At 44.8% G+C, this 25,303-nt stretch overlaps 1 protein-coding gene across 2 annotated transcripts in view; it reads right to left on the bottom strand.

The window, feature by feature from the left end:
- Window positions 1–25,303, bottom strand: part of LOC100771018 (carboxyl-terminal PDZ ligand of neuronal nitric oxide synthase protein) — a 293,706-nt gene that overhangs the window by 27,331 nt on the left and 241,072 nt on the right. For both annotated transcript variants that reach the window (XM_027417062.1, XM_027417063.1), the window contains exons 5-8: window positions 19,840–19,948; window positions 10,832–10,973; window positions 1,719–1,885; window positions 110–289 (exon numbers count right to left, since the gene is read on the bottom strand). In XM_027417062.1, the coding sequence (XP_027272863.1) occupies window positions 110–289; window positions 1,719–1,885; window positions 10,832–10,973; window positions 19,840–19,948 (598 nt within the window). The remainder of the gene's footprint in view (window positions 1–109; window positions 290–1,718; window positions 1,886–10,831; window positions 10,974–19,839; window positions 19,949–25,303) is intronic.

Here is a 25,303-nt window from a genome sequence, read left to right as displayed (position 1 = left end):
TTCTTTGGAGCTCCCTAGGTTTTAAACCTGCCCTGAGCCCCTTGCTAGGGAAGGTGCATCAAGCCCATGAGAGTGGAGCCTGTGAAGAAGGGAGGAGGCTGAGGAGAACCTGGGCCACAGCCACTTGCGTCTGCTGCTGCTGCTGCTGGAGGAGCTGCTGGAGGAGCTGCATCTGGTGATGAGTGGACAGAGGTGTCCCTGTACCCAAGCCTGGTGGCTTCGAGGAAGAAGAAGGCAGCAGCATACGAGGTGAGGCTGTCAGCATGGGCTCCTGAGGATGGGGTGAGACCTGAGGAGAGAAGACAGAACATGGCTCATAGGCAGAAGTCTGAGTTCCCCATTCTCATTGTTATATTCATGACGGCTGCGCGGGCTGAGTGACGCTCATGTACTGGAGATGCTGCATCTTCAATGACAGCTATAGCTCTAGGGAGGACATGCTGGCAAAACAGAGCCAGAAAATTTTATCTCTATCCCTTGGGAACATCATTTGTCAAAAGGGTGGGAGACAAGCAGCTGATAAAATATCGTTTTTTTTTTTTTTTTTTTAAACTCATTTCCAATTATATACCTTTCTGATGAATTGGGGTTCTAGCTTTAGAATCTATGTTTGTTTACACAGCTACCTACCCTGTCGCTATGACAACAAGAAGGAAATGGCCTCAGTTCTTCCCTGCACTGTCCTTCAGATGCTCCACCCTCTCCCATCTCTTCTCACAATGAAGGAAGAACATTTGGACATCCTAACACATGAGCCAGAGGGACCTCTGTTAGTTAGGTGACTGCAGCTGCTGTCTCTTTCTCCTGACGGGACACTTTCATTCAGATGGCTCCTAAAGTCAGAGTTCAGTGCCAGGGAGATAGGTTTTGTTCCTGGTGGCTTTGCTGATCCTCAGAAATGCAGGAAGAAGGTACTCAGGGACGGAGGCCTATTGTCCTTTGTAGAGAAGTAGCAGGGCAGCAGAGGAAACAGGAGGCGCTGCCCGCCAAACTACTCAGGTGTTTCCTCATGAACTGGCCTAATCTGAGATGGAGGATGGAAAGTGCCAGTGAGCTTCCTGGGAACCCAAGGGTCAGGAACTTGCCTTTTGGTTTTTGATTTTCTTAATTTAGTTGTCTTCATGTTTGAATTTAGTCTTGGGGCTCTTGGGGCTTGTTTCTTTCCTGGATCATATTAGAAGCTCCTCTATGCCTTAGTCATCCCACCTGCAGAATGCTAGGCTGGGGGTGATGAGGCCTGCCTCAATGGGTCTCAGTTTCTACCATACAGTGTGCTAGTTTCCAGACTGAGGAGAGCTGTTGTTATCCAGGAGTTTTAAAGGCCCACAACACTAGACAAGGTAATGGGCTCAAACAGACTGGCTTCTTTAGCTAAGCCATGTGATCACCTGTATCACATGGGTCTGCCGGATGAGCCCTGCACAAATACCACAAGATGTTGCTGTGTAGGGAGAAAGGGTTAGAACATTGATGGGATCCCCAGGTGGGCAACACACTTCAGAAATGCACTCCACAGCACCCTCATGTGGGTGCTGAATCTGCAGAAGTCAGACCCCTCTAAGGGCAACGGAATACCTTCCAGCACTGCCACTGTGTGACACGGCACCCCACTCTGAAGCTGCCACGGTGTGAGCCATGAGGCAACTGACGGCCTAAGGCTACAGCCGTGACACAGCTTGCTCTCAGAGGCACCAGGACCACACATGAAAGTCACCTACCGTAGAGTCTATGTGGGAGCTTCCTTCCTTCCCTACAGCATCCAGGTCTGTCACACCTCGGCTGAAGTCGAGAACATCATTCCTGGGGAGTGGGACCTCCACAGCATCAATGTCAGTCTCCTCTGCAGTGGCCGTGGAGGCCCTCTCGGCTCCTGCGAGCTGGCGGCCTGCAGGGACAACAGGGCAGGGAGCCATGACATAAGGAACACTATTTCCTCTTTATTTTGTTAGTTCTCCCTTAGTCAAGGCCAGGCATGTCATGGGCTTCCTCTGACATTTCCCACATCCTTTTGTTTGAGTACACAGATACACCTTTTCAACCCGGTAGGATACGTCTATTCTAATATCATCATAAGTTCAGAAACAAACGAACATTTCCTCAAGTTAGATGCAACAGCTCCACAGCCTGGTACATTTCTACCAGCAAGAGGTAGAGAGACTCTGGAGGAAAGGGGGCTGCCATCTCCAACTTCATCGCAGCTCAGGGCTCAGTTTCCCAGCCTGGTACTTACTCTCATAATTCCACAGAGAATATTTTCTTACTCTATAATTGGGATAAGGTTTCTCAACATGTTTTGTTTTGGTGTTTTGAGATGGGGTGGGGGTTTCACTTGGTAGCCCAGGATAGACCAAAACTCACTCTCTAGCCGAGGCCAGCCCCACACCTATGGCTATCTTCCTGTCTCTGCCTTCCGAGTACTGGGATTACAGCACACGGGCCACCAGGCTCCTCTAGGTTGACCACTATTGTCTTTCAAATACAATGTCTTAATCATTTGCAGAGACAGAGAAGCAGTTGGAAAATAGTGCTGGATGGTGGTGATAGCAGTGCCGATCCCTAATGTTGGAGCTGGCCCAGGCAACCAGGTGCCAGGCATGTGTCTGCCTTGTAGAACCAGCGGCTGTAAGTCCCTCCTATGTAGATGCACTTTGTCACATAAGGGAGCAAGCCACGTATTCAGAAGTCAACAGTGTGCTAGGCTTTCCTCCTTGCTGATCCATGAGCTTGGGGAGATGGTTCTGCTGAGGAGCATAAAGGCGGTTAATGGAAAGGCTGATCCCCATGGCAGCCTGCTGGGTCAGCAGTTCTGATCCTTGGGGAGCTAGCAGATGGAGAGCCCAGGCCTAAACAGACTCAGCATATGGATGGAGGGATCAAGAAAGGTTCAGCCTGAAGACAGATATTTGCCATAAGCGCAAGCCAGAAAAGAACCCAGGGACCATATCCAGGAGAAACTTCAACACTTAAGAGGGAGGCAGAAGCAGGGTCTTCAGGGGATGCTGAGAAGCAGACAGTAGAGATGGGGTGAAAGTCTAAAAAGCAGGTTGGACACACAGAAATAGAGGATACAAAGGTGGTTCTCAGGGGTGAAGGTCAAAGAACACAAAGTTGCAGGTGTGCAGGGTGACTAACCTGGAGCTAGAATGTAGGACACAGGACTCTGGCTACCAATGTACATGCTCAAGGGTTTTGTATTTTTTTCTTCTTTTAAGATTAATTTATTCATTATGTATAGTGTTCTACTTGCATGTATGCCTGCACACCAGAAGAGGACACCAGACCTCATTACAGATGGGTGTAAGCCACCATGTGGTTGCTGGGAATTGAACTTAGGACCTCTGGAAGAGCAGCCAGTGCTCTTAAACACTGAGCCATCTCTCTAGCTTCATACTCAAGGCTTTTGCTCAGAGTGGACTTTAGGTATTCTTGCCAAACACACATAGGAGTTAGGAATGTATACACGCATGTTTATATTTTTGGCTTTTTTAAGCTGGCCTTAAACTTTTAGGCAATCTTCCTGTGTCAGCCTCCTGAATGTTAGGATTACACGTGTGTGTCACCGTGCTCAGCTTTTTATTTACTTATTTTTATTGCATTTATTTACTCATTTGTGTGTATGTGCATGGGTGAGAGTGTGCCCTGGCACACCTGTGTAGGTTAAAAGACAACTTACACAAGTCGTTTCTCTCCTGCAATGTGGGTTCCAGGGATCAAACTCAGGTTGTCCGTCTTGGTGGCAAGCACCTTTACCTGCTGATCTCTTTTGCTGGCCCCAGCAGGTTTTATTTTGAATAAGTCCTTCTAAAGGCTTCTCAGTCTATGAATATGCTGGACAGTTGTTGCCACATGGGAGAAGGCATACCTCCAAGGAAACAGCATCTCTCCCAGGCAACAGGCAATGAAAATTTGAGCAGTGGCCCCACCTTGCTCTGAGAGCCTTGGGGATGGCGAAGGACAGCTGTTGCCAAAAGATACAAAACATATACCTCCCCCATAGCACAGGGAACAGGAGAAGAATGAGGGAGAGAAGAAAGACAGGCACAGAGCAGGGAAGGAGAGAGGAGGCACTGGGAGGGGCGTAAGTGGATAACAACACTAAAACCCCACTGAAGCCCAGAAGAGAAAGCAGCGCTGAGATCAAAAGAGGCAGGGCGGCTTCCAGCACTTGCCCTTTCCAATTTCCAAGTGTAAATAAGTTTCCTCTGTACAATAAAGGGCCTGCCATCCCATCCCAGGCAGGCAGAGCTCTCCTGGAAAGACAAACACTGCATTCAATGAAAACCTCCTGAACACAAGAGCCAGATCCCCACAGGAAACCATCGTTTTCCTCTGGACCTTTATAGGAAAACCCTTCTCGGGAGAGCAGATGTAAAAAGAAAAGAAGGCTGTCAGCAGTTTATACACACCAAGAAGGTGAGTGGGAGGCAGTGACCAGGAGAAGGCAGTCAGCAGCCTTCCTGAAGAAGAAAGGGTTCCAACCCCGGATGCAAATGGCATCGACTGCTGACTCTTGGGTACACTCAGCCTCTTGGCCACAGTAAAGCCAGATCAGTCACTCACTCAGCTTCTACCTGTTGACTACAGACATTCAGAGCACCCAGCCATTCTCTTGCACATATGTTCCATATGCAGATCCCTAGCCACACTGCTAGCACTGGGAGCTTCCTCTATACCACACCCTGGGTTCATTCACCTGCATCCTCGCAGTGGCATCCAACATGTGCTTTGCTGGAGACCACTGAATACACAAGGGTCGGGTCAGGATGAAAGTCCAATTGCCGTGTGTATAGCCTGCTGCTGTAGTGACCTCTCAGCATTGCCTCCTTACTTCCACAACAGCCAACGGTCTGTGCTAACAGGCCAGCCACCACAGCACCCAGACATCCGCCAACATGATTCTAGAGGCTGCTGTGGAGTTACTTTTTAAAATTGCAATGAATATTTAAAGCGGTAGACCTTGTGTCAAGGGGATGCCCATCTGTGGGCAGACTCGTCTGATCAGACAGAGGTTCAAATAGAACAAAGCCTAATCTCCCATGAAGAAGAGGGAATTCCACCAGCAGATGGCCTTCAGACTCGAAGTCACCCTTCCCCGGGTCTCCAACTGGAAATTATTGATTTACCAGGCTTCTAGTCATGTGAAACAATTATTTAAAATGAACCACCCATTAAACACAGACACAGATAGAGATGGAAAAGAGGAAAGAGATTTCTATGTTGATATTCCTAGTTATTTTTAGTTGCTTGGGAGAGAAGACTCCTTAGCGAAACTGGGGTGGCCTTCTTGGTGATGCAGCTTCCTTTAAGTCACCCACAGGCCTGTGAGGAAACCGATAAACTACTGGTCTACCAAGTCAGACTTGGGTGTAATCATTCTTTGTTGTCAGGACTCTGTGTGGCCTGAATAAACATTTTTCCTGTCTGTGCAGGAAAAGTCGCACAACATAACACTCACACACACAGTAATATAAACACGCAAATGATATGTATACTTTCCCCCTCACACTACTCCAAGGCCACATCCTCAACGACACCAGCAGGTGCCTCCCTCTCTCTCCCCCGAGAGATGCCAGGATGATAGAGTGTGCCAACCCAAGCTTGACTGATCTTGAAAAGACACAGTTGATCTATCTTTGACATCTTAAACCTTGAAGAAAGTATGCTTGGCGTATTAGTTTGCTTCCTATTGCTGTGACAAACATCATGGCCAAGAGCCATCTGGGGAGGACAAGGTTTGTTTGGCTTCTACGTCTCAATCACACCCATCACGGAGGGAAGTCAAAGCAGGAGATGATCAAGCAGGAGCAGAGATGGGACCCATGGAGGGGGTGCCACTTACTGGCTTGCTCAGCTTGCTTTCTTCTACAACCAAAGACCACCTGCCCAAGGGTGGCACTGCCACAGTGGGCTGGGCCTTCCCACATCAATCAATAGTCGTGAAAATGCCCCACAGGACAATCTCATGTGGGGAATTCCTCAACTGAAGAAGCTGCCTCTTCCCAGGTGACTCCAGTTTATGTCAAGATGATTAAAAACTTACCAGCACACTGGGCCTGACACTACCTGTGGAAGGCCAACTACATAACTGCGCTCTCTTTAAGGTATATGGAGAATGTCAAGCAGGCGATACCTCATGTATATTAATGTGAATTAAGAAGACTGTCTCCAAAGAGGTAACAGAACAGGCCAGGTGTGTCGGTGCATGCCTCTAGAAGCAGGTCGGTCTCTGTGAGTTTGAAGCCAGCCTGGTCTACATAGCAAGTTCTAGACCACAGACAGCTACATAAAGAGAGCCTGTCTTTTAAAGGTAACAGAACAGAGAGGTAGTGGTGCCCAACATGGCTGGAGAGTGGGCGCCTTTATATGATGGCCAGAAGAGAGTGAGTAACCACCATCTCCATCACTGTCTTCCCCGTTTAGCCTTCTGAGCTCACTCTGTGTTTACCACCTCAATTTTATTAATTCTCCTAGCCCACATTGTCATCATTCCTCGTCAAAGAGGTGGCTTAAAAGTCACTCCTGCTGGAATCTCTTCTCAATCTCCATGCTCATCTTAGCATAGAGTAAGAATTTTATAGATGATAGCTGACAGTGAGTAATATCGATGCTGTCCTTGGCTGCACTTATTGACTATCAGTTTATCCAACAAGTATTTATTGTGCTGGGAGGTCCCTATGCTCCCACGGCTCACAGCCCATTATAGATAGAGGGTATTCTCTGCCAGGTACGCAGAGGGTTGAATGTTAACGTCAACGGCATAACCCAGGAGTGATGAGAATACAGGAACACAGTGAAAAACAATGTATTTGAGTTTCTGAAAGGGGAAGGGAAGAGAATGGGAGAGTGGGAGCTAGAAAACAGGCCTCCCAGAAGAGAAAAAGAGAGTGCAGAATGACGAGGAAATCTGCATGACCCCTGGGGCAGAGAACACTGCATCAACAATGGCTGGAAGGTACACGAACCACCCAGTGCTGGAAAGGAAGAAGTTTGGGGCACATGAGGGGGGATGAGATTAAAAGCAAAGAATAGGAAATGATCTTACTGGGAACTCCATGGATCCCCCAGAGTGTGCTCCTCAGCATGACAGGAAATGACATCAACTCACCCAGCAGATGGCTTCAGGGGCTGGAGGCAGAAGGACTGCACTATTCCTACTGCAGGGAAATAAGACCTATTTCTTAGTGTTGCCTATAAGAAAGGCTACTGGCAGTTCTCGTCAACGGGCCATCCTGGGCCATCCCGACCTCCATGGTCAGTGCCTGAGGGACAGATCCGATTAGCTACTTGGATATTACAGCAACCTCCTCAGACAGGACTTCCATGACGACAATGGTCTTCAAATGAGCAGCCTCTGGGCACCACCCTGAATCTAGTCCCTTCCACTCTAGGAGTAAGTGACTTCACCAGAAAGAGCGCCCTCTACCTTCCGGTTAGAATTTCTCTGTGTATGTGTATACCAGCTGCCAGTGTGAGCCTGGGCTTGAAAGCTCTTGAGATTTCAGCTGCCACTCTCTTCCAGGAAGGTAGCAGGGCACTGGCAAAGAAGTGTTAATAGAGGCTGGGGATATGTCTCAGTCTGTACAGTGCTTTCAAGACTAGTTTGGTCCCCAGAACCCATGTGGAAAAAAGCCAGACCTGGTGGGTATGCATTTGTAATCCCAATGTTGGGAAGGAGGCAGGGTGATTCCTGGGGGCTGTTGGCCAGCATCATGGCCTAGTTGGTGAGTTCTAGACCAGTGAGAGAACTTGTCTCAAAAAAAAAAAATGACTGGCACTGGAGAAATGATACCCAAGATTGTCCTCTCACCTCCAAACATATATGCAAAGCACTCAAACACACATGTGTACCCAAATACCTCCACGGTCACATACACAAAAGGAGGGCCATCTCCTCAGCCAGCAGTCTATAGCATCTTATAGTGCAGAAGTGGGCAAACAGCTTCCATTCTCTGAGCAAAGTAGCAAGCATAGGTGTCACAGAGCATCCAGGAGAGACCAGAACTGCCCCCCATGGTGCTCTCTGCTCATAGCTACACAGGCCTGTGGAGTGTCTGCCAAAGACTCCTGTAACTCCGATCCCTAAGTTCACAATATTACCATGACCCCCTATAACCCACGAGTGTCTGGGGGCATACAGGAAAACACACCGCTCTGTCTAGTAATGGTTATTATCAGGCAAGATCACTGTGATGCATGCATTAGCCAGAGGGCACCATCAGTTAGCACAAACGAGTGAGCCACAAAAGAAGCTCCCTGTGACACAGGAGCGGAGCACTAGATGAAATGTCATGTTTTCCTAATTTATGACTAAATCAGGGTAGAAAAGCTATGATTAAGGTGGGAAGTAAGTCTTCCTGCCACCTCTGCCATTTGGCTCCTTTTTACAGAATGACCCATGCTACCACTTTCTTGTGTATCATGCTGCCAAGATTCTACACATAGTAAACTTGCATGTGCACACACATGTACATACATGGATACCCACATGGATGCATATAATTATTCCGATGTACTTATAATCAAATGTAATTGGTAGCAAGCATATCCACAGTTCTAGAACTTGAATTTTACAAAATGGACAAAATGTCTTAAGATGGATTGATATCAGTTCATAATAACTGATTATTCTTCTTAATCATGGTGTAATAGTCCACTACTCATATTTAAAAGGAATGTTATAGCCAGGCATGGTAGCACACACCTTTAATCACAAGGCAGAGGCAGAGGAGGCAGAGGAGGCAGAGGAGGCAGAGGCAAGGATCTCTGTAAGTTTAAAGCCAGCCTGGTCTATATAGCGAGTCCCAGGACAGCCAGAGTTACATAGTGAAGACATAGTGAGACTCTGTCTCAAAAAACAAAAACAAAAACAAAAACAAAAGAAAGGAAGAAAGGAAGAAAAAGAAACTGTGCTTTTTATAATCTCTTGGTTTTATAACTGATTCTTCACTTATGTAACCATACAGAATGTTCATCATTTCACATGTACAGGTCTATCTTTAGAATACATTCTTAGAGGTACTATGAGTATAATTTAGGAGTCAAACAGCATGTAAAAATTTGAGTTTCACAGGCATCTCCACATTATTCTCTCCAGGGATCTGCAATAAATTAACACATGTGCCTGACTCTGGCTCTGGCCTCCTCCTTTGTGCTGTTCAGGTACTTTACATCCGCACAGCTCTACCTGGTCACATCTACATGAATATTTATTTAAATGTAGACAGTCAGTCCTCTGTTACTCACTTTTCCTGGAAACTTTCTGCCCTCGTTTTTAAAAGTGTTCACACAATTGTGCTCACACAATAATAGCTAACATGCATATGACCAGTGTTTTCTGTGTACCAAACATCAGACTTGGCCTTTGAAAATATGTCAGCTGATGGAATTATGACTTGTCTCTGAGGCACACACTATGAGCTATTTTTCCATAAGTAGACACTTAGGTTTAAGCCAAGCCCATGCCTAGAGACAGTGGAGAATCAGTGGGCATGTGGAGGCTGGCGCTCTCTCTATCCAATGCTGCCCTAGTCAACATGCTCTAGTACTCAGTGCCACCATACCTGGCTGTCTGGGGACACGGTGACTGAACGCAGGAACTTGGTGCGGCCCAGGTGCTCCAGCAGAGCCCATACCGCCTCCAAGTGTTTGGTGGAGGCCAGCAGTTACAATGCAAAACAAGAGTCTGCCCAACCACATGACAATCCTGGCATCTAAGCATAAGATTTATTTTTGTGACTTTTAAAAAGGACTTTTTATTTATTTTATGTAGTGTTATGACTGCATGTATCCCCACAGGCCAGCAGAGGGCACCAGATCTCACTTTAGGTGGTTGTGAGCCACCATGTGGTTGCTGGAGATTGGACTTGTGAAAGAGTAGCCAGCGCTCTTACACTTTGAGCCATTTCACCAGCTCTCTATTCTTATGATTTTTAAAACCTTTTCGTTTGTTTTTGAGACAAAGAATATGTAGACTTTTTGAATGCCTCATGATTCTCCTGTCTCTGCCTCCTTTGGTTTCTAAATCTTTGATTTGAATGATTAATTCATTTGAATTTCAGGATGTCTCATCTGCTAACATGAATAACTGAACCTTTATATTTTTCTTTGAGTACCATTTTAACTATGCCTCAAAGTTTTTTTGAATAGTGTAGTATGTGAGTACCACAGGTTACCAGCATGTCCCCTTTGCTGTTAGAAATCTGTGCCATGTAAGACACAGAATTCATGTTTATGAAATTTAGGTTTTCCACTCAATACTATGGTATGTTCTTCCTTTTTTGTTTTTATTTTTGTTTTCTTTTCAAGACAGGCTTTCTCTATGTAACATTCCTGGCTGAGACTAGGCTGGCCTTGAACTCACTAGATCCACCTGCCTCTGCCTCTGCCTCCCAAATGCTGGGATTAAAGGTGGACAGCACCACCATCAAGCTTGTTCTTCTATTTTTTAAACTAAATACGTTTAATAGTAGATGTACGTATTTAGTTTTATATATATATATATAATATATATATATATATATTATCTTTGTTAAATTTTCGTTTTAGTGAACTTTTGTTTTCTGTAGAAGAAATCATAGTAGATATGATTTCTGACTAATTGTTATTGGAACATCAACACCATCTCTGATGCAGGAAGCTGACATAGGAGGAGTCCAAGTTCAAGGTCAGTCTGAGCTACAAAGCAAGAACTTGTCTCAAGAGCTAAAACAAACAAAACAGAACAAAAGAAAAAACCATAATGATGTAATCATGGAATTATCAGAATTAGTTTTTAAGTAACTTAATAGTCTGGCTCACACTGCGTCCTCACACTGTGCAGCACAGAGCCTACCTGGGTCCCCAGAGCCGTCACTGTTCCTCTCGCTCTCCCCGTCTTCCTGGCCATCTGCATTCTGCTGGGTGTGCTGCAGGCTCAGCTTGTGGCAGACCTCAAAGGCCTGTCCCACGGTCCTTACGATTCTCATAGCTTGACTCTGGGGAAGGCAGACGGAAAAGAGAGAGTGAAGGGTGCAGACTATACAAGGACATAGCAAAGGTCGGTGTGGCTGAGGATGTGTAAGGTGGCCAGGAGCCCACGCTGCCAGACAAGGAAAGGTGGAAAAACGGAGACTCCTCAAATGTACACGTACTCTAGAAACAACACCTACGTCACCACAGTTCTGATCATCAACTGAAAACAGGTGTCAGGGGCAAGTGGTCCAATTCTGGACTTTGTCCCATGTGTCTCTCTAGTTCTGATCCTTTAGAATATGTCAACCAGCCACTACCAAATGTCCAAAGAGCCCACCAACCTAGGAGGGATTCAGCCATCTTCTTACTTCAAATGGCAAGTTAATATAGCCCACCAACTACAATTTGTGCTGTCCATATACTTTTGTGGGGCCATCCAGTAGAGTGTGGGTAACTTCACCAGGAGCTACACCTTTAAGGAAAACCAACTGTTCCACCCCCAGAAACCATAAAGTGTCCCTAGCTCCTCAGTTAGGGGTGGACTCACAAACCCCTCCCACTCTAGAGGAGGGGTGCTGTGAGTTCATGAATGCAACTACATCACTTGTGACCATGAGGATGCTCCCTGGTCAGGGCTGGACCAGGAAGCTCCACCCTCAGATAAAAAGAACCCTTGCTGCAGCCTCAGTGATGATACCATGCTCACCTGCTAGTTTTCCCTACTTCTCTCCTTTCTGAAAAGAAGAGCAGACTGCCTATGGCTTCTCAGCCTTTCACAGCAAAGCTCATTCGCCAAGTCACTGTAGGTGTGGCTTTCGTCTGTCTGCCACTGTCCCTTACACAGAAGATTTTACCCCCCCCTTCCCCACTAACTTTTGCAGAGTTTCCTCTCCTAGACATCTTTACATGAACCTAAATGCTTTAGGTTCTCAAAAATAAAAATAGGTAAGACTAAGCTTTTGTTTTATTTTCAGACAGGTTTTCTCTATGTAGCCCTGGCTGAGTAGTCCTGGAACTCACTCTGTAGACCAGACTGGACTCAAACTCACAGAGATCCGCCTGCCTCTGCCTCTGCCTCTACCTCTTGAGTACTGGGATCAAAGGTGTGCACCACCACCACCACCCAGCTGAGAAATATATAAAGACCAAGAGTTTAATTCCATGACTTTCTTATATAAATTAACCCAGTGAGCTCAGAGTAAATATTTTCCAGGAATGAGCCAGTTTTCCCCATCATTCCCAGAGTCAAGAGTCCGTTTCCCTCTGTAAAATATAGTCCTTCCTGTTCACCATTCTGGGGGTCAAAACTCAACGAGATGGCTCCTAGCACTCTACATCAACAGCTAGATTGGGTTCAGATGCCCTTTGACCGCTAAGACTTTCTTTTCATCACCACTGAAAAGTGTTTTTAGAGGACTTTATAAGAGGACCTTGGATGTAGAGCAATTACTGGAAGGCAGCCAGCAGGGGCTGATCCTCTCTCAGCTACTCCCTGTGCTGTCCAGTGGGTTCCTTTCTATAGGCTAACCTCACTTGGTGATCCTAGGAATAAAAACTGTTTGCTGCCCTGAAATGCAGGAGTCATACATGCTGGGACTTCATAGAAGGCCATGTCTGAACCTAAGAGGGAGAACTTGATTAAAGAGAGGCTTTAAAATGAACTCTCTCAGAGGTTTCCATGAAGACTTTAGGTCTACTGGATCACATGGAAGCAGCTGCCCAGATCGCATGACTTTTGGAAATCAAAGTGAAGCTTTAAAGATTACAGGCATTCATGCGTACATCGGAGCCAGCAAGTGGACTATCAGGAAGACAGCCTTTTCCAGCTTTCAGAGATCTGGCCACTCTTTGGGATTTACTAGATTGGGGAGCGGAGGCAGGGGAAACATCATTATACCACATGATTTTTGTATAAATCTATCTTAGTTTTACATAATCCTCTGAAAGTGCTGGGTGGCACATGGACCAAATCTTCCTGTTCAGAAGCCAATTTCTCTTAGTAGCCCAAAGCATGTGTGGCCTCGTGGTTATCAAGATTGGCTTGGATATGGCTGCTTTGATGTTTTCAGAACTGGAAAGGAATACCTAACCTAGAGTGGCTCTCAGCAGCAGATGGAGAGCACTGTCACTCACTGGAAGTGCCAATTATAGGCACTTTTGTGAAAACAGGCCTGGAAAGGCAGCTACCTTAAAACCTGAAGCATTTGGTTCCACCCATCTCTCTTTCCTCTTGATAGAAGCCCTCTCCCAGCCTACGACACTTCTCACCCTCGTACAGAAACCAAGTCAAGATGGATGAATGGCTATTCTCCTCATTATGCCTAATGTGGGCTTCAACATAGCAGGTGTCAATATCGGATAAACTGCTGCAATGAATGGTGACTGCAGATAGGCTAACCATTCTCTGTGAGTGTAGGCTATCTGCTCAAAAGCAAACAAGGCTGCTATATTAGCTTTAGGGAGACATAAATCAAATGTTGATTCCTATACTTGGCCACAGGAAAATCAGGTATAATACCATTTCATCTTCTCAGTCTAATGAGCCTGCTGCTGGTTGGCTATATACACATGGGAGTCTTTTCAGTGCTGTGTACATGTAAAACAGGGTTTGATTAGTCAGATCCTAAAGGTGACTTGATAATTGCTGGCACTCTTCTGAATTTCACTGCAAGATGCACAAGAGACGGAGAGAAGATGAAGCTGCCAGTGATGAGAAAAAGGAAAAAGAGTGAGGGCGCATTCTGCCAAGAAGCTTTGCTATTGGCCTACTACCCCTCTCCTCTGCTCTGTGGCTACCCACCTCTCCATCTTCTGAGCACTGGGATTTGTCTTCCAAGGACTTCTGAGTTCTAGGGAATTGACTTCCATAAAGTCAGTTGTGCAATGACTTTTGTAATTCTCACCTGCCACAGCAATAAAGTACAGTGCTTTTATGTTGAACTCAACAACCTCAGAATCTCAACAAAAATAGAACTGAATGTCATGTTTCTTTAATGTATCCTTTAAAGGTATCTCAGAAAGGAGATAGGGAGACGTCTCAGCTGGGAACGTGTTTGCCACATAAGCATGAGGGCCGGAGTTTGATTTTCAGAATATACAAAACAAATACACACACACACACACACACACACACACACACACACACACACACACACAGAGAGAGAGAGAGAGAGAGAGAGAGAGAGAGAGAGAGAGAGAGAGAGAGAGAGGGCAGAAGAGGTAGAGAGACAGAGAGAGTTTGAACATGAGGCATAATGGCTCAAGTTTATAATTAATCCCAGCATCATGGAGATGGACACAGGTGTATTCCTTGGGCTTGTTGGCTAGCCACCCTAGCCTAATGAACAAGTTCCAGGCCAATGAAGAGACTCTGTTTCAAAAAAACAAAACAAAACAAAACAAAAAAAACAAGCTGGATGGTGCCTGAGGAATGACCCCTGGTCTCTGCACGGACATAAACACCCACCATTCATGCAAAATAAAATCAAGTGACTACAAGCTGAAGCATGAATATATTTATATGTGAACATATATATGATATGTAAAGTACTAAGGGTTTGAAATAAATGATAGTTGGGTCAGGATTTGTCTACTATGTTACTGATGGCTTGGTTATATAATTTGATAGACGGACTTCCTTGGACCATGAATCACTACCCACTATAGAAAGTTAACTTTCAAAGTGGGTCCAATTTTCAACACTGACAGGAAATAATGGTCATAATCTCAGTGCTGTCAGTAACCAGCTGGAGGACAAGGGACAAGTTAACTCACCTTCCCAAGTGTTACTAGACACTTGTCCCTTTTTGCAATAATTTATTTTTATTTTCTGTGCATTGGTATTTTGTCTGCATGTATATCTGTGTGAGGTGTTGGATCCCCTGGAACTAGAGTTGCAGACAGTTGTGAGCTGCTATGTGGGTGCTGGGAATCAAACCCGGGTCTTTGGAAGAGCAGACAGTGCTCTTAACCTCTGAGCCATCTTTCCAGCCCAACACTTGTCATTCTTTAGTACATGACTGTCACCATCCTTCCAAATCTACTGTAACTTCTAAAGGACAGTTCAGCTTTACAACTGTGGACCCCAGTTTGCTGACAAGAAGCAAGAAACTTCTCCTTACTGAAGCCAACCAAACTGTTAATTGCAAGAAGAAAAAATGATGTCAAGGAGTTGCCTTTGCAGTTGGTAGAACTCCCCGCAGCTCCTGCTAACCACTAACAACGCCTGAGGAAATGCGATAATAAGCACGGTCATGTGTATGAGGCACAGTGCATCCTCCTGGGGCTGTGGAAACACGCCGGAAGGTGCTATCCACACCACAGGACAGGTGGAGAGGACAGGCCAGAAGCTGCTCAAGAGAGGAACGGTCTTGCAAATGATACTATCATTATATCCCAGAAGGAGGGAAGTGCAGGAAACACCAATTTACTAGGAAGTCTTTATCAGGGGCTTCCACTACTTCCTAGAGCCAGTGGAAAGATGCTGGGACCTCTTCACTCCAACCCTGGCATGCAGAATTTTCTCCTTAAGGTCAGGAACCCCAGTCCACAGCATACACAACAATCTGCATTCCTCACAAGCCTTTCGCCTTATTGGATGACTGGAGGACTCAAGTCAGCACTGAGAGGTTCCTGGGGTTTCTCTCAGGTCACAAGGTTAGTGGTCACAGCCTTGGGCTGGGAAGTAGGAAGCCTACCTAGTTTTAATATCAGTGGCTTTATCTATTCACTGTGTGACCAGGGGGAATTATAACTATCCTGGACCCTTTCTTTTCTTTCTCTCTTTTTTTCTTTTTTTGAGACAGGTTTTTTTTCTCTGTAGCTTTGGAGGCTGTCCTGGAATTTGTTCAGTAGACCAGGTTAGCCTTGAACTCACAGAGATCTGCCTGTCTCTGCCTCCTGAGTACTGTGATTAAAGGCCTGTGCCACCACTGCCTGGCTCCTGGGCCCTTTGTTTTGCCAATTATAAATTGGGGACAAACCATTGTTAACCATATAAAGACACAATGGGGAGAATTTCTATGTCACAGTGAGTTGGGGCACTCAAAGTTAAGGAGTTCATTATAACCAAGTAGTAACTATAGTAAAAGCCACTACAATCTGGCCTTGGGGACCAAGGCTAAACCTTAGGTACATAATTAATTTTTTTTGAGACAGGGATTCCCTGTGTAGTCTTGGAACTAGACTAGGCTGGCCTCAAACTCAGATATCTGCCTGCCTCTACCTCTGCCTCCTGAGTGCTAGGATTAAAGGCGTGTGTTAACAATCTGCTGTCTAGCTTCCAGTGAGAGCCCAGCAGTTGCAAGTTAAAATCCCCAAGATGAGAAACACACTGTTCATTCATGTCTCTTTATGTAGCCCTGTCTGGTCTAGGCAACCTATTTTCTATAGTAAGGGTGACACTGCATTAGAGGCCTGTCATAGGAAACACGTCACTGGCACACAGAGAGACACAGTGTGATGTGGAACAGTGATAACTAAATCTTAGGCACAACAAGACATTTATTCAGGGCTTTTCTATGCTGTGATCAATCTGAGAACTTGGGAGAGCCTCAGATCTGCTGGCTTCCCATCAACAGGTCTCTAATGTGACTTTAATGGTCCATAACCATCCTTGCAAGACACATTTCCTTAAGGTCTATAGTCCTTTCCTCTCATCTCTTAAATATGCTTGTGATTTGCCAATTAAAACTCCTTCCCAAGCTACTATCTCCCGAAACCAGAAGGGCTTTGTAAGAAAGTTAAACACTTATTTGGAGGTCAACCAGGAGGGTGTGCAAAACCTCCCAGACACATTCCCCACCACTCCCAAATTGGGTTTCCTTTGCTGAACAATTCCTTGCTCTTTCCTGGCTTGGGAACTGGTCTTCCCGTCTAGAGTTCAGCAGTAACAGAGCTCACAGTCCAGGCGGTCTGGAAATAATTCTCCTAGCTGCATGGCTGCAGGCCAGCACAGGGCCTGAGAACCAACCCCATGAAGAGCCGCAGACTTAGATAAGGGCAAAATGAATAGAGGAAACAGAAGAGCCAGAAAATGAGAAGTAGCTCTGAGAGCTAGGAGGTGGGAAAAAGCGGGGTGACCGACGCTGAGTAAGTGTTATTGGTCAGTAGGAACTTGGTTCGGCACCTAACTCCAAGACCCAGGTTCTTGGTGGAGGTCATTCTCACACTCTGGTTTGGCAGTAGGACACCCAGCCTGCCTGTGCCACCAGACTAGATCCCCAAAAGAACCCAGGATCTCCTTCACCTATGTTTCTTGCTCAAAATCCTTTCACTCTGTATGTTTTCTTGGTTCTAGCTACTGGCCTTCTAGAAGAACCTGGCAAGTCACTTAGGCTGTCCCCACTTACTATCTATGAAAATGAGGATAAAAGGGCTTATTTTTTCCTTTCTTACATACACATTATAAATATAAAATGATATAAACAATTGAGCAGTTGGTAAATGTACTCTAAGGTGTACACAGTCTATGTACAAGACTGTAATCACTGCATAGGTAAGAACTCAACACGAAGTGTGTGGGGGGGTGATCACTCTGGGGTGGCATGCCAGAGACCACTGCAGACATTCCAATTGATACCCATCAGGGACACTTTGTATTCTTTTCCTCTCTTCTCAGAGCTCTCACTCTCCTAGTCCCTAAACCCATACATCGCCAGTGACTAGGCCTTATTTCCTCTCCTTCTTCCTACTCAAGTTCCCATAAGTTCTAATATACAATCTAATATGGCCTCACTTACATCCCCTGCCCTTTCAACTGTTATGTAGACGTTAAGTCTGGCAACCCATTCACCTTCTCATCAAAGAAGTTACTGCTTGTTTCCTACTGCTAGACTTCTTTCCAGGTCTAGCACTTTGTACCCAATTCTATGGCATATTTTAAAAGGGCCTGAGAACTGAAGATGTAGCTCAATGATAGACCCATGGTAAAAGGTCCTAAACCTTCCTCTCATAATCAATCAATCAATCAATCAATCAATCAATCAAAGGCCTAAAAACAGAGTATGTTAGGGCACAAATCACCTTAGAGAGCATGGCAAGTTAGCAGTGTGTTCCTCTTTCATGGGAAATGAGACACCTATGATACAAGTTGAGAAGGCTTCATTTGGTAATTTTTAGACCATATGATGGTGCAAAAGCTATACATACACACATATGTATACATATATACATACACACAGTAGAAATTATACTTCAAAACTTGATTTTTTCCCTAGATTAATGGTATACAGTAGGAAATGCCCATGACACTGGACAGTGGCAGCCAGCCACAGCTCCTGGAAATGACCAGTCTACAAGTACCGCATTGCTGAGCAATAATGTATGCTATATTGGATATATTAAATACATTTTCAATTTATAATAGTTTCAACTTAAGATGGGCTAATCATGACATAACCTCCATCATGTCAAGAAACGCCTGTACTAGTAAATTTTGACCTGTTGGGTTTCATCCGTAGTACCCCATGTGATCAAGTCAAGTACCTATGAATCTACTAACAATGCCTTAAGGCATTAGATGGAATGTGCAGGAAGGAGACTGGAAGTGTTAAGGGAAGCCAGACTTAATGGTTTCTCTCTGTAAGAACTTTAAGGCTTTAGAAACCACTGTAGTGCTTTCCAAAAACACACACTGTAGGGAAAACTGAGGTTCTGTAGCCAAATCAGTTTTTGAAATGTTAGATTAAACAAGTTAAGGGGCTTCCTTAATTTCAGGACCTCTCAGAGACTTAAATATGGTAGTTTTAACATGGAACACTTTGGATGATAAATGTTTAAAAAAATACATTTGTTTTTAGAAAATGCTGGTTTTAAGGCATCAGAGAAAGTAGGAAGGGAACATGAGGGGATAACTGGAATGAATATAATTGAAATATATATGCATGTATGAAAATGTCATAATGAATTTCATTGCTATGTATAATTTATAATTACTATATGCTAATGAAACATTTTAAAAAGAAAATGCTAATTTTGTCTACCATCAATATATCTTCAAAGAAGCTGAGACTTGGTGGGGTGGCAATTGACTCATTCTGGACCACAGTAGGAGGGTGGGATAAATTCTAGGTTTTCTACTCTCCAGGCAGGCATTCCAAACCCTAGTTCTGTGTGTCAGGACCCTGGAAGAATGACACACAGAGAGGGCACCTCTATAGAAGTGTGAAAATTACATTTACTCAGAGTCAAGGTTACCATATTAAAATAATTTGCCACGACAGCCAATATCATACCCTAAGCTATGCTAGATTCCCCATGTCATGATTTTACTAATACAGCTGGCCTGCTGATTGACATGCAAGATTTGGGTGAAGGGTCACCTTAGTTAATGCTTCTTTCCTGCAAGATAAGGTCAGCATTATTGCCAGTCCTGTCTATCTGGTCCTCTCTCCAAAGATATATCAAACAGCAGACCCCTCTCTATTGCTATGTGTAACTAAGTACAAAGTTCAAACGACATTAAAATCAAAGAGGGTTTCATCCTATTGGAGCAATGACAGATGATTAATGCCATGTTGCCAGTTGTGGTATTAAAACATCCACTTGCAAAACTTAAACAAGGAGACAAGCCGATGACAGGTATCTTGGTGAATAACTGATGCGTAGTCCATAAGGTTAGGATAACATTTAATAGATAAATGCCAACCAACAGGAAGCCAGAGCATGCCAAAGCAGCAAGGCCAGAGAGCTACCATGTGCTTTGTCTGTCCCTTTAAAACTCTACCACGTCATTCTGACATCACCCTGACCACACCCTGACAGGTGTGGTCAGGCACACTTGTAGCCAGCCCTTAGGAGGCTTGGTTACAGTGTCTCCCTACAGATAGGTATGTGCTGGGACCATCAGAGAGAAAAGGACTAGCAGAGGACTGATGACAGCCCCCTTACCTTCTTCTTGGATTTAAAGACGTTACACCTGAAGATATTGCTGGCACCATCTCGAGCAATATAGCTGAAGATTTTCAAGTCTTGGGAATCATGAGAGACGTAGAAGATCCTAGGGAGGTAAAAACAACAACAGAAAAACACACTAAATGTGGCATTCAGTCCAGAGTGTCAACAGCAAACCTCTGACCATGGAGAGGCAGAAGGCAGAGTCCACTGATATCAACCGATCAAAGAAAGTCTTTTTCCTGTGGGATCAAAAAGCAGCTATGCAGGAGGCACTTTCCATAGGCTCTACAAATATGGCTGCTCCTGGGAGGGGCTCCCAGCTTTGGAAGAGCAGGCATGGTAGGGTGTGGAGACCACATTATTATTGACTACATCCTGAGGTGGCAAACCTGCTTCAGGTAACTAGTCTTTTGGAAGGGGTGGGAGGAAGTTCTCATCTTTGTCTGAGCAATAAATCTATATTAAATCCAGGGAAATGCACACAAGTTTTCAGAGACCCGCTCACATTTATTCCCAATGAAGGAGTCTTGGGAAATTAACAATTGGACCATGTTGGGAAATCTAAGACACTGGCATTATTACAGGTCTCCTGGTGATAGTGACTCCATTTTCCCCCACCCTCTACCATATTCATCATGAGTCTTAGAAAGCATGGGTAGCCAGGTGTTATCACAGCAGCAGGGCACGGAGTGCTCCTGAGTACACAGGAGTTCCGTGTACATAACAAGACACAAGAAGCTGTGCTATGATGAAAAATCCACCAGAATAAGGGGCAGAGTATGATGGAGGCTGCTGTTTTAGAACCAAACAATGGCCAAACCATGTCATAGTGATTCAGAGACCTAGATGGCATCTGAAATGCAATTGTGGAGATTTCTGGGCAAACACTATAAGAAGAGAGAACAGAAATATTTTGAGCCCTACAAAGCACTAGAAAGTGCTAAGAGGACCTGAAAAATTACCAGTGTGATTCAAGCAGGATCACAGAATGACCCAAGGTCAGAACACAGATGAAGTTCAGAGCTTGTGTTCTAAGTTGAAGACCAGAGGCTACTGTGGGCTCCTGAACTGATGACTAACTTCTTCATGCTTAGAACCCAAAGTTCCCTCTGACTGCTTGGGACTTTACAGAGGTAGGGGCAAAGGTGGAGGCAGAAGTAAAAGGGGAAAGATAAAAGTTGTCCTAGTGGCTGAGTCTTACCAAGGGCTAGTCCAGGGTGCTATGGGAGCATACAGGGAGAGGGGAGGTCTGTGGGGTTAGCTTTGAGTGATTGGAGTACAGCAGTTAATGAATTCCACTGGGGTCACAAGCTTTTCACAATTTTTTTCTCTCAATAATAACATCAACGACATTGGTAACTTCGATAGGTAAGTTTCTCTCTCTCTCTCTCTCTCTCTCTCTCTCTCTCTCTCTCTCTCTCTCTCTCTCTCTCTCTCTCTGAGTCAGGGTCTTGTTATGTAACCCTAAAACTCCTACATAGCCTAGGCTGACCTCAAACTCAAGGCTATCTTCTTCCCTTAGCCTCCTGAGTGTTAGAATTATAGGTGTACAGAGATGTATACTACAACACCTGACAACAGGCCCATTAAAAAAATGTGTTAAGTATATAAAGAAAAGCATGGAATTTAGTGTCTACAGATTTGTATGTTTGTTATTCAATGCACCAGAGCGATGGAACCATTTAGAAGCTTAAATGTGTTGTCTATAAAGTGCGGCTGTTCATAGAAATCTTGTGTGGTTATCAAGACAAAGAAATGTTTAGTAATATGCCGTTTTACTTCTCTTTACAAATGTGGCTTCTAAGTAGTTTAGAAACTGGGACCACTTACAGAAATCCTGGAGAAATACTAAACAGAAAAGTGGGTTGAGACTAAGAATGCTGCAAAGGACCCTGGGAAGGGAATCACAATTCCTCCACCTAACTCTTTTCGGGGCATTTCAGTGAGTCTCCTATACCCACTACCTTGAAATAATCTTCAAATACACAACATAGCTTCGCAGAGAGCTAATCTAATGTTTCTGGGCACACAGGATCTTTCTTCGCCTTCTAAATATGCCAAATTCTACTCATATCAAAGGAATAAGCAAGCCAACAGCTGAGCTTCTCCTAATTGAACTCCATGCTCATGTAGCAAAACCCCTACACATCCTCCCTTCTGAAGACTCTCAAGCTTCTCAAACTCACCTGACTGCTACCTGAATTCACCACCGGCCCCTCCCTGCCACTGTCCTCTGCACAGCCTCGATGAACACAGTGACCACTCAAGGCAGAAATCTAGGGACCAGTCGAGAATCCTTCCTCCACCGTTGCCAGTACCTGTTCCTCACAATCAAGTTCCTCAGGACATCTCTCCAGGGTGTCTCTCATTTGTTTTTCTCATCCCCATAGTCTGCTTTTGTCCTCATTTTTCAGTTGGATTGGTGCAAAGTCTTCCCTGTGATGTGTCTCTGTTTCCTACCTCACTGCCAATCCATTCTTTACAGCGCTAGCAGTGATCTTTTTAAAAACATGTTACACTCCACTATTTTTATCCTAAAACCATCTAAAGGCTTCCTACTGTCTGCAGGATAAAGCTACCCCCCACCACACACCCCTACCAAGGAGTATCTGTCCTGTTTCCATCTCATTCCAGAGCCCTGACCGACATACCCAGGTCTGCAGAGCTAACTACACAATCCTCCTGAGTTTGCGATCCCCGGGGTCGCTCTGCAGAGCCTTTAAGACTTGGATCACAGAAACCTTCTTTCCCCTCAGCACTCTGAGCTGCTTAAACCCCTGGGGCTCACTTGTGTCATAGCATGCATCACACTATGACATTTGTACAGAAGCTCTTTGAAGAAATAAGGACTCATCTTGGCATTCCCAGGGCCAGTGCAGAGACTGGCATGTGGGAGACAGGCATTCCCACCGTCATTAATGAGAACCCGTAATGTAGTCTGCCCAGCTACTCATTTTCCCTGCAGGAAGTCAGGGCTAGTTAGTTCAGATGTATCACACATAAAACTCCTTTGATCAAGTTTTTAATTTATTATGTAATGCCCTTAAGGACTGAGAACTGGATTTAAAACTGATACAGCAGAGATGAATGTGAACCAGCAAGCCAGCAAGACACAGAGATACAGCAAGTACGAAGGGGCAGCAGCGAGCTAAGGTTAATGTAACCTTGATAGGCAGAGCTCCTTTTCAGGTCATCTGCTGACAACCTCTGCACAGAAGCTGTCACTCTTTTTGCACTGTAGTTCTCTGGAGAACACTCTGCTTGTTGTATCTGAGTTCAGAAGTGTCATGTATTGTCATAAAAGGTAATCTCTATGCAGCCAAAAATAATTATTTGGTGAATGCAGAAAACTTACTGCCAACAGGACCAAGAAGTAGGAAGCTTTCCCACAGGACCTCATTCCTCAGCAAATGTCTAAATTCAGAAATTAAAGGCTCAGCTCTAGACTTCTAGATATAGAAATGCACACTAAGAACCTTCATTCTCCATTGCTTGGTTTGCTTAAGAACTGTGGTTGGGAGCAGTGGTCAAAACTGGGGAGGGAGGAGGAATGTATTTCAGGGATTTACCTTCTCTTTCCTTCTCCATCTTTCTTCATCTTTATTCTTAAGACTAGGGTGGTTCTGAACCTGAGATCTTCACAGTATTTTGCATAAACTACACTTGGTGTCTATCATCATGTTGGGATTCAGGTGGACAAAAGCGATAAAGACCCATAAGACACCCACCAATATTCCTCCCCCTCTTCCTGGACTAATAATTTGCAGGTAAAATTGTGCTTCTATTGAGGGTGGTGGTCACGGAATAAAAACAGAATTTCATATTAAAACAAAACAACAACAAAACCCAACATCCATGGATACATCAAGCTTGGAACCCAACATCTCTGCCAGTCAGGATTTGTCAGTGATAGGCAATTCACATCCTGAGAGAGCATCTATTTCCTTTGGGAAGGTCCTAATTATTTGGAAATGTTCCCTTACATTGATTGGAAATCTACCCACAGGAATTCAGTGAAGGAAAATGGGTACGAAGGCAGCCCTAGGGTAGGGCAGACCTAGATTTCAGCAGAGGCTTTGCAGTTGGCTAGCTGTAAGGGTTCTGTGCTTATCCACATCTCCCCCCTGCTCCGGCTCCTGTGAAATGGGGGTGGTCATACTGCTGACCCTCACTCAACAGTGCTGAAAGAAAGGGGTGCAGGGGACTGACTTAGAGTGAGTGGTTGACAAATGGCAGCTTCTCAGACTAGGTCCACATTTTCTACCTTTGTTATCTACTCTGACACTTTAACTAAACCTCTCCAATTGGCAATGTCTTCAATATTTGTATCCAACTACCACGTTTATATTTGCTAATTCCTTCTTAAAGAGAAACATTTCCTCTTCCTTCAGTAGTTTAACTAACCCATTCCCAGATCTCTTTTTGCTCTGGCAGCTTGGTACTTAGGAAAGAATAAGAGTTTTGGGACAAGAAAAATCCAGGCTCAGCCGGGCAGTGGTGGCACACTCCATCAATCCCAGCACTCGGGAGGCAGAGGCAGACAGATCTCCATGAGTTCGAGGCCAGCCTGGTCTACAGAGCAAGTTTCAGGACAGGCTCCAAAGCTAAACAGAGAAATCCTGTCTTGAAAAAACAAAAGAGGAAAGAAAGATAGATAGGTAGACAGACAGATGCAGGCTCAAGTCATAGGTCTGCTACTTCTTAGCTGTTGGGCTTAAGCAAGATACTTTATAACATTTTGTTCCTGCATCTAAAACAGCACAGTAATGACTTCTATCTGGCATTATCTTAAGTGTTAACATATTTATATTGTATGCCTACCACACAATGAGCTGCTTGCTCATAAACTGAAGTGTCACTTTCCTTTTTAACCTTTTATAGACATGTAACAATTTCCCTTGAAATGCAGTTCACAGAGCCAAGTGCACTTCCATAAGGCAATCTAGCAACACAGACAATATCTTTTGATGAATATTTTCCATGACTGAGAGCTGAATTTTCAACAGAGCATCTCTGGTGTTTCTTTAGTTACAGTGTGTCACCACTGGCTCTAGTTACAGTGTGTCACCGCTGGCTCTAGTTACAGTGTGTCACCGCTGGTTCTACTTAGTGTGTCACCGCTGGTTCTACTTAGTGTGTCACTGCTGTCTAGTTACAGTGTGTCACCGCTGGTTCTAGTTATAGTGTGTCACCGATGGCTCTAGTTATAGCGTGTCACCGCTGGTTCTAGTTACAGTGTGTCACCGCTGGCTCTAGTTACAGTGTGTCACCGCTGGTTCTCCTTAGTGTGTCACTGCTGGTTCTAGTTACAGTGTGTCACCGCTGGTTCTAGTTATAGTGTGTCACCGCTGGCTCTAGTTATAGCTTGTCACTGCTGGCTCTAGTTACAGTGTGTCACCGCTGGCTCTAGTTACAGTGTGTCACCGCTGGCTCTAGTTACAGTGTGTCACTGCTGGCT

The sequence above is a fragment of the Cricetulus griseus genome, chromosome 5, assembly GCF_003668045.3.
Source record: "Cricetulus griseus strain 17A/GY chromosome 5, alternate assembly CriGri-PICRH-1.0, whole genome shotgun sequence".
Classification (NCBI taxonomy): Eukaryota; Metazoa; Chordata; class Mammalia; order Rodentia; family Cricetidae; genus Cricetulus; species Cricetulus griseus.
The sequence above is the reverse complement of the archived record's forward strand: the minus strand, read 5'-3'. Positions and strand labels throughout refer to the sequence as shown.